The sequence below is a fragment of the Lepidochelys olivacea genome (assembly GCF_965140295.1).
Source record: "Lepidochelys olivacea isolate rLepOli2 genome assembly, chromosome: 9".
NCBI lineage: Eukaryota > Metazoa > Chordata > Testudines > Cheloniidae > Lepidochelys > Lepidochelys olivacea.
Window position 1 is genome coordinate 81,004,320 of NC_140419.1, and position 10,293 is coordinate 81,014,612.

Below are 10,293 nucleotides of genomic sequence, written 5' to 3' on the forward strand. Positions count from 1 at the left end.
GAGAGGTGGATTACTCTGTGCTGATTGTCAGACCCCGTCCTCTTAGCATAGGTAGTGTCTACACTGAAGTGTAGCATTCAAGTGTAGACAAGCAAGTGGACACTCTTATTTTGGTTTAACCCAGGCTTATTGTTCTTTATCTTCTGTCAGTTTAGATAAATCAAAATAAGCCTCTTCAACTGAAATAAATGTCCACAGAGGGGGTTGCACCAGTTTAACTAAGCTGGTTTAACTAAAGCAGTGCAATTGTGTGTGTAGACAAGGCCTATACTTAAATGTAGGGGTTCTACCCTAAGACCCACTGGTATAAGGGTTTGGAAGATAAGGCTCTATTCTTTATTAGCTCAGTTCAATTCTTGTGTTTAGAAAGAATCCAACAAGAAAAGCCACCCATGTAATCAGTGAAGATTAAGGTGGAAATAGTGTAAGTATGTCTACACTGGAAACTTCAGAGGGCTTTGAAGTGCGAGAGTGTTCGTGCACGAGCGCTGGGAGAGAGATCTCCTAGCGCTCCTGGTAATCCACCTCCACAAGGGGATTAGCTCTGAGCACTAGGAGCGCTGCTCCCAGTGCTCGGAGCCTGTCCATACTAGCCCTTTAAAGCGCTCAGACTTGCTGCGCTCAGGGGGGTGATTTTTCACACCCCTGAGCCAGCAAGTTAAAGCACGATAAAATGTAAGTGTAGACATACCCTAAATTGATTCTAAACTAGAATTTGGGGGAAGGGGTGGAGTTATCATTAGTCAAACAATAGAAAGCACTTTGGTGCGATAGGTGGCAAATAGACAATTAGATATCCCAGCTTTCTAAGGATATGCTAAGCCGAACAGCAAGACTTCCAAAATTAGTAAGGGGTGGAATCTCCACAAAAGACACTTATGTTTCTTTCTCCAAGCCTCATGATTTGATCCATTTTTAATGCAAATGCTAATTGGGTCACAGAACCATGCCACAGTTTACAAGGCTGCTTGGTAGAGGATTTTTAAAAGTAAATTGTCTATAGGAAAATGTTGTGGTATCAGTGTTGATCCCAGGGTATTAGCAAGACAAGGTGAGTGAGGTACTATCTTTTATTGGACCAACTCCTGTTAGTGAAAGAGGCAAGCTTCTGAGCTCCAGAAAGCTTTTCTTCAGTAGAGTCACAGCTAATTACAGATTGTTTAGCATAAATAGTTAACATGTAGTCTATGGGACAATTTAAGGTGAAGTGGCTGGTTAACACTCTTGCAGTCATAGGCCAAAGTAGGGGTGGGTGGAGGGACTAGTGGGTTATAGAATGTTGTAATAAAGCCATCCAGTGTCTTTATTAAGACCATTTCTTTTAGTGTCTAGCAAAGTTATGAATTTAAGCTCAGGCTCGTCTTTTGAAGGTGATGTGCAGGTTTCCTTTGAGGATGAGGTCTGAAAGGTCAGATATGGAGTGATCTTTTGTGAAAAGTGTTCACCCAAGAGCGATACGGTGTTTTTGTCTTTTATAATTTTTCTGTGCGACTTCATTCGAGAGCGTAGTGATTGTCTGGTTTCACCCACATAGTTGTTATTGGAGCACGTAGCACACCACATGTCGTGATTGGCATGTGTATGACTCATGGATCATGAAAGGTGTGTTGTGGGGGGTGCTGATCATTGTAGCAATGGAGCTATGTCTGCAAGTTTTGCATCTGTTGTTATGGCAGGGCCTGGTGCTGCTTTGAGTTGGTGGGTCCTGATCTGTGGGGAGTTTGCTTCAGATGATGAGCTTGGTGAGTTTAGGATGTTGTTTGAAGGCCAGAAGAGGGGGTCCGGGAAAGATTTCTTTCAAGTATGGGTTGCAATTGTTTAATGATACCCCATATAGGTTCCGGTGTGGCGTGATAGATGACAACTAGGGGTGTGCGGTAAGGGAGGTTTTATTTTCTATATTGAAGCAGGTTCTTTTGTCCCCCGCCCCCATCACTGCAGAGGTGTTAATGGGCACTTCACCTTGAATGGTCCCTTAACATATGTGTTAACTACTCATGCTAAACAGTCTGTTCCACACATTGGGTATGTTTACACTGCAATAAAAGTCCACAGGGGCGGCTGCAGCTGGGCTAGGTCAGCTGACTTGGGCTCACAGGCTGTGGGGCTATAAAACTGTAGTGTAGCCATTCAGGCTCTGCCTGGACCCTGAGGAGTTTCAAAGCCTGGGCTCCAGGCCAAGGGCAAGTCTACACTTAAAATGCTGCATTGGTGCACCTGCCCCAAGCTGTGCCGCTGTAGTGCTTTAATGAAGACACCCTATGCCGATGGGAGAGAGCTTTACCGGCTGTGTAGTTAATCCACCTCCCCAGGATGCAGTAGTTATGTCGACAGGAGAAGCTCTCCCACCGACAGCGCTGTATACATGGCGGGGTTAGGTTGGTATAACTACGTCGCTCAAGGGTATGGATTTTTCACACCCCATGAGCGACGTCGTTATACAGATACTGGATTGTAGTGTAGCGCAGACCAGAATATCTATACTGCAATTTTATAGCCCCACATCCCAAGCACCATGCACTTGAGTCAGCTGACCTGGGCTCTGTGACTCGTTGCCACGGGTTTTTTATTGCAGTGTAGACTTACACTCTGAGTCCCTTTCCCGGACTCGAAGAGCTCTCAGGGTACCTCAAAAGCTTGTCTCTTTCACCAACAGAAGCTAATCCAATAAAAGATATTATCCTGCCCGCCTTGTCTCTTGGAAAATACATCTCCTCAGGGTGCTGGAACAATTTTTATAGTGGGGGTGCAGATGATGGAAACCATATATATATTGTTGTTATGGCAGCACCTCCAGCACCCCTAATTCCAGCACCACTGCATCTCCTCAGTCTTCAGAGAAAAAGAAATGACATTTGCTTCCCTTGTTCTCTCTCCTGGGGTGTAATTTTTTAAATAGAACTATTAGAAGCGATCAATTTGTTCAAACCAAGCATTTGCCTCTGCTGTGTTGTACTAACTCTGCTGACCAACAAATGTGTGTCCGGCTGATTACTATTCATGGGGCCTTTTCAAGAACGTACAAAGCATTTTATTTTCTGCTTGTTATCTATTTTTTCCTTCCTATTTGGTTATTGTCTTTCCTCTTCCTAGCATTTTCTGCTCGGTACTAGTAAATGACACTGAACACTGGAGTCGCATTAGATGTCTATAAGACTTGGTCTAACCTTAAAAAGTTATATTGGTATCCCTGCATTGGTCAGGGCAGTGAGACAACCACAACTATGACTAACGTAGCTATGCCAAAATCCCCAGGGTAGATGCCGCTACGTCAATGGAAGAGCGCTGCTATCAATGTAGCTGACATTATTCAGAGAGGCAGTATTCCTGCGCTGACAGAAAACCTCATTCTGCATCAACATAGGCTCCATAATGTAGAAATAATGATACCCCATCATTATGGAGGAAGCATTGTAGTCAGGAGTCAGACACTCCTGACTTCTAATCCCAGCTCCAACAGTGATTATTTGTGTATTCTTGGGTAAATCACTTTGATGCTCTGTGCCTCAGTTTCCCTATCTGTGAAACTGATAGTGACACTTACCTGCTGCCTTGGTAATCCTAAATGAGGATTAATTAGGTAATGTTTGCAAAGTGATTTATACATAACAAATACTAAGGGCAAGTCCATGCTACAACATTAAGTCAACCTAAATAGTGTTGACGTACAATTTAAATCACTTTTGCATGTCCACACTTGGATCAGCATTTGTTTTTGCTTTCTTGGCTTCCCTGCATGCTTTGATTTTTTTCCAGCCTCCAAAGACCAAAAAACTGCTGTTAAACCTTTTCTGTGTCGCTGAAAGTGTGGCGAACTTTGATTTCCGTTAGTTTCCAGTGTCTTCAAAGGGTCTTTCATTTTTAGTCTCTTTTGTTCTCATTTCCAGACTGACCTCAAACTTGTTAACACAAAGGATGTCCTGGAAATATGTGAAAGTTATGAAACTGCAGAAGCAAACTTGTGGGGGAAAATACAGCAGCAACATTTTAAAGTTGATAGTGAAAAAATAAGACGTTTACTTAATTTTTTTAATAACTTCTACTGTAGGTTGCACTCCCAGCATCATCCCAATGATGGCAAAGCACTTCATGAATATTAGTGCATGAAGCCTCATCCCAGACCTTTGAAGGAGGGACTATCCTCACTTTGCAAATGAAAAACTTGACCAAGTTTGTGGCAGAGCTAGGAACAGAAATCAAATCATCCAAGACTCTTGTCCCTCTCTTCTTAGAGAGATCATTTGCTATTGGGAACTGCCTTCAGAAACAAGGTTTGTTGTTTCAGGGCAATATTATAATTGAGAACATACAGCTGTGTTGTACATCTTCCAATATTCATTGTTTTTCTTATAGCCTCAGTTTCTGGAGTCAAGTGATCACAGTAGAATCTCAGCTTTCAGTAAAAAGAAAAAATGTCTAGCCCTCGTGCTTTTTGAACTAAATCTTGAAAACATGAACCACCCGTACCCTGAAAGCTCAAGAGTCGGCAGGCAAATAGAGAACCCACTTTATTTTTTTTAAAGTCTCATGATCTTTAAATCAATCTTGTGATGGGACTGACTCATATTTTTAAATGTTTGAGGGTTAGCAATACTAATTGACTAAAATTAAGTTATAATCGAAGGAGGCAGGGTATATAATATCACCAGCTTAAAACAAATGTCTGGCATGTACACACTTGATCAAATTAGAAAGGTAAATACAATCTATGCTCCCTTGCAGTGACTGGTAGTAATGCTTGCTGCCAATAAGGTGCTGTTTAACACCCCTGTAAGCTATGCATTCTGTTAACACTTCACAAAATGGATCTGGACCCTAAAACTAGAGCTGTAACATCCATTTTCATTGCAACGTACCTTTGTATCTCTAAACAGGAAGGAACAGGGCAGAAATACTCCATAAATAACTGGATTTAGGTTCTGTCCTCATGGGTGTTAGTCCTTATCTGATCTTTTTATTAAGAAAAAGGACATGAAATTCACCAAAATGTGGGACCTTAGACAACAGTTCCTCTAAAAATAGGCATTTAGTTAAAGCAAATGCACAGCTACCTGTTACCATTCTTATCACACCAGCTCTGGGTGCTGTGAAATCCAATCCATAGTATAAATAGGTCCTCAATTACTTTCAGTGACAGGGCATTGAGTGACATGACAAACTAGGCTCAGTCTCCCTCAGCACAGTTAAGCTTTGGTTGGTACTTTACATTGGTGGTCTCCCGTCTTCATCCTCACTTAAAAAAAAATCAGATAACTAATTTTGAATAAATTCAAAATGCTTCATGTCACGTAAATATGTATTACTTCTTTCCCTGTGCAGCACACAGATTGGCCCAAAGTTACATCCCTGACAGCAAACTTTGATATATTGGGACCAATTTCCCCTTCTCTTACACTACTGTAAATCCATTAATTTTAATGGAAATACTCTTGATTTACACCAGTGCAAATGAGCAGAAAATTGAGCCTATTATTTTACCAGGGTGCATTGCTTCCCCTACTACAAGCCAGGATACTAAGAAATGTGTGCCCTTTTTAGCATCTATATGATGGGACACATTACACAATAGCATTAGATGTGAGATGCCTCCACATCAATACAATAAGAATACAAATATTCTGATGGATTTTATGTTTACCGAATGGATTATTTAGCCCCATCTGCTTCCCAGGGAAGTCATCAAAGCCTCTTTATTATGCAGATTTTAAGATCCTGACCAATCAGCTGAAGATTAAGTTCTTGTTCTTTTACACACACAACTTTAATCCTTGGCACCTGCTCCTACTGGCAATGTCTGTGGAGTTATTTTAATGTGCCTCTGGTGTAATTATTCTCTGGTTTCTTTGACCAAAGGAAGTGTTCGACACTCCAGCAGCCGGGATCACCATATTTTGTCAACCTCTTCACATTAGCATCCTGCTGTTAACTCCTGCTGTGAAGGATGGCTGCAATTAGGCAATGCACATCTGAAGATAATTCCTTGTTGAGAGTGTAAACAGTGTTTTAAGTCAAAATAGATAGGATTTTCTTCTCTACGAGAAGCTAAAGAAAAAGGAAGTAGTGTTATACAGGTGGCGGTTCTCGCCACGTTTCACTCCTTTTCCCCACCCAGTTATAAAAAATCCTTTTCATGATGTCTTGTAATCAGTCTGCAGGTCTCTTTTTGTCGATGTTGCATAGCGAGAGCTACACTAAACCATTACAAGACAGGGAGCAACAAATACGCCATCGCAAAGTTATTTTCTCCAATAATCTGCACAGATACAAAGTACGTTTTACAAAAAGTTTTGGCCTAAAAGCTGCTCCTGTAGCAGCACTTAACTGACACCTCGTCAGCAGCATGTTCAGTCTTAGAGTCACCATCAACTTGACATCCAGGCAATTTGGGGGGGAAAAAAAAAGTAAAAAGTAGTTTCAGATACTCCACCTGCCCCCTAGTCCCTCTGCCAACTTTTGCTTTTACAGTCATTCACATTTTCTGAATGTTATTTTGTTCCCTGTCAGTATGGGCCCACACAAACAACAGTGAAACTGACTATGCATGATGCTAATAAATGCATAGTATAGTCACAGTAAGAGAGAAAAACAAGACTTTCCATTATCCCCTCTGATCCCTTTTGCTTAGAATAAGCTTGTTTTGTAACAGTCAGATGTAGATAAAAATTCAGGCAAAGACATGATTTGACAATGTCCCTTTAAGTTAAAACCACAAGTTTTTAAGCAGAGAAAGTACTCTACAAGCCATTTAAAATATAATGCAAAATTAGTCTTATTAGGATTGCGGAATGGCTAAGGCATTTGGTAATGGGCAAGAAAAACCTTTAGGTAGCTGGGTTCAAATTCAACCTAAGCTAGTAATTGACCAGGAGTGCCAAGATCTGCTGGCTGTTCACTGCCTATAAGAAGGAATATGGCAATATTGCTCCAGTTCCCAGTGGGCAGCTGTCCACAGTTAAAACCCCCACCAAGATTAGCCCTGCCATGAGAAAACATGCCAAGAAATGAATGAACCATGGAGACTGAACCTGAGCCCCAAGGTAGTACAGTATGTACTAAATTAGCTGGTTAAACAATTAAAATAAGACCTATTTTTCCCAAATAGATATCAAGACCGGATTCTCATTTCACACATGCTAATGATTTCAGAAGTTTGTATTACTTCCTGTTTGTTAACTTTGTCCAAAAAGCACCTTACATTTTTACAATATGGAGTTCTGCAGTTACAGGTCATCTTAGACATGAATGCCTGAGTACATTGTTTGGTCACCATGCATGGCACTTACAGGAAAATTATAGTAAGAAGTTTGTCCATAGACTGCTCTATTAAGGAAAGATGCTGGAGTTGTTATGATAGTATGATCAGCTGGTATTCCGTAATTAGTACATGCAGGCTGCAAAAGGGGTCCATTGGTTAATGTAGGAGGCAAGAACTGGGCTCCTTGAGAGGAACCTATGATGGGAAAAGGTGGAGCCATGCTCAGGCAGATGTTACTAGTCTGAGGAAGACTACCCAAGGAGCATCTGGTGGCTGAACTGGAGCTGGAACTGGAGAACCAAGGAGGAGCAGCAGCTTCCAGCAGCCGACTCTGGACTGGTGCAGGCCCATGTTGCTGCTCTTCATCCTGGGATTTCAGGCATCTACAGCAGCAAATACCAATGAAGGCCCCAATGACAACAAAAGCCACAAATATGGACCCAACAAGGAGGAAGGGTAAGTACATGGGCACTGGAAATGGAGAATACAGAGAGATAAGTCAGTCATTTAGTATTTACTAAGGTCATCATTTACAGATGTTTCCCTAGCTATATCATGTCTCATACCGAGCAGTTTCACTAAACCTTTAAAGCATCACCACAAAGTCTTGCACCCTACCCATTAACTCTCCAAATGAATAGCAGACCAAGATGGACTCTTGCCAATGAGAAACTAGAATGAAGTCTTGGACTAAGCCCAGGTAGACGGTTAGACGTGGGCGCCATTCCCTTTCCAAATTATGATAGTCATTTACACCTATGCAGAGTGCTTTTGAGACTAGTATTCTGATCTGGTAGCATTTCGCACCTATTGTTTTCAGGTACAAGCGACAATACAAGATGCAAAGGACCAGAGAATTGAGCCCATAACTTGTTTACTTTATAGAATTAGTGATAAATGCCGTGTAGAATCTACCTTTACAGGACAGGAGTCTAGATATGGTCGCTAAGCAGCTCTAGATCTTGCAATCCCAATTTTTACAAACTCAAAATTCACCATTTTAGGAAACTTGTAAGGAACCAGAGGCCTCTGAGCACCCAGCACATTAGCAGTCACAGCAGCCCACATTATGCTTCCTTCACCTTGGAACATAAATCCTAGAGCTGTGGCTCAATGGTGCCTGATCAGTCCTTCGCATTTACATTAAGCCCCCAAATGCTAAATAAGAAGAACCTCAGCTGAAGCCTGGTTTCCACCCCACATCGTCCATTGGCTCTGGCCTGCATCACTAGAATTTAGTCTAAGGCATCCTGGTTATGTCACACTCAGCTCTGCTGATAGATCACCCATTTCCCTTCTCCTTCCCCGACAGTACCTTAGGGCTTGTCTGCAGTTGGAAGGTGTTTCTGATTAAAGCAAGGTCTGAATTTAAAGTGCAATGGCTATTCCTGAATGATTCCAGGGAGTTTGGGTTAATCTGAACAGAAACAAGGCACTCATTCCAGAATAAGTGTGTCCGCACACAGAGTTTAGAGTTAGTCAGGAGCAGTTAACCAGGAATAACTCCATGAATGGACCAGCCCTTAATTAGCAGAGCCTAATGCCGAGGCAGTTTTCTGCCAATACCAGCTATGGGCCACTTTGCATTCTACAAGGGAACTAGACTTCCATTTTAAGACAATAGGGGAGGGGAGCCCAGAAATACTCTTCTTTACTCACTCCCCTTCAAACAGGGTCCCACTGTGGGTCAAGATGTCTAGAGCTCTAAAGGGGGAGCAGGCTTGAGTTGAGCAGCTGGAGCTTTGAAGGTGGTGAATGGGGGGATTAGATGTGGAGCTGCAGAGGGAGGCATGGGCTGGTTGGGTAAGATGTGGAACTGTAAAGGGAGAGTTTTGGGGTGATGGATCTAAAATCACCCCAGCCCCCTACAGTGCACAGCAGAACCCAGGTCTCTGATGAAGTCCACCCCATATCCTGCAGGTGCAGAAGGAGCCTGTTACCTGATGGAGGCTTGGGACTGGTCTGGTGATGGTCACTAGGACACAAGCCTTGGTCCAGCCGGGCCTCTCTGGTTGAGCAGCAGTAGCGCAGGTTGCAGTTGCCGCAGCACAGAGTAGCCTCTGGGCTGTCATAGTGCTCCGGGCACCGAAAGCCCCTGTGCCCGAGCTGTGAGCTGTCCGCCCAGCCATGGCAGTACTCTCCATCCTGCCCAGAAGTGCCCCCCGGAGTCAGCAGCAGCACCAGGACACACAATGGCCCCCTCTCCATGGCACAGACACTTTCGGCGTTCCTGCCTTTTGCCCCCCTCCTTCACAGGGCTCAGACTGGAGACCCCCCTAGCCTGTCACTTAGTTAGTCCACGTGCTCTGAACTCCCCAGTCGCTTACGGCACCCCCTAGCAGCTCAGACCAGGCTCCCTCTCGATTCTATTAGCCACCAGGGTACCTCTGCACCTGCAATCAGCCCACCAGGATGTATGGCTGCCACCTCCTCCTCCTGCCAGTCTGTGAGCTGTTTCTACTGCCTTCCCACTGGCCCTGGTGTAAAGCTCTGCTCAGCTCAGGGCTCAGGAGGTTTTATCCCCTGTCCAGTGACCTGCCTCCAATTCTCTCTCCCCCTCCCTCCCAACAACAAACAAGGAACCACTCAATTTGAAACCTCTCTCACCCCCTCATTACCCATCCTAAACTCCAGCAGGGAAGAGCCTCTGATTCCTGCTGGAGACGGCACATCTCAAACACTTGATTAGCCACTGTCCCGAACAAGGGCACAATTAGCCAACACTTAAGAGCATGGGATGCAGCAAGCACAGGGCTAGCCTGGTACCAAAGATCCATTCCCTTAGGGGCAGGCAGATGAGCTGAGGTGTCAGAGGGGGGCAGCTGGGGAATGAGCAAAAACAATGCATGATGACAAGTGAGAAATTAAATTTCACAAGCAGAAGGAAAGCACATCTACTGCCAGCTTCCAGAGGGCTCTTTAGTATAATTGCTACAAATTGCTAAGGGACATTTGTATAACACAATGGAAGAAAAGCCACTGTTTGCCTTGTTTAACATGGATAATCAAGTATGTAAGTATACAGAACAGGATTTTGG

General features: G+C 43.5%; 1 protein-coding gene across 1 annotated transcript in view; it reads right to left on the reverse strand.

The window, feature by feature from the left end:
* LOC311526317 (protein shisa-1-like) overlaps positions 1-9,463 on the reverse strand; it is a gene marked incomplete at both ends in the record, with an annotated part of 38,684 nt that extends 29,221 nt beyond the window's left edge. Inside the window, 2 exons of the mRNA XM_084639222.1 lie at positions 7,284-7,726; positions 9,196-9,463. Of these exons, the coding sequence (XP_084495348.1) occupies positions 7,284-7,726; positions 9,196-9,463 (711 nt within the window). The remainder of the gene's footprint in view (positions 1-7,283; positions 7,727-9,195) is intronic.
* Positions 9,464-10,293: the final 830 nt, after the last annotated feature.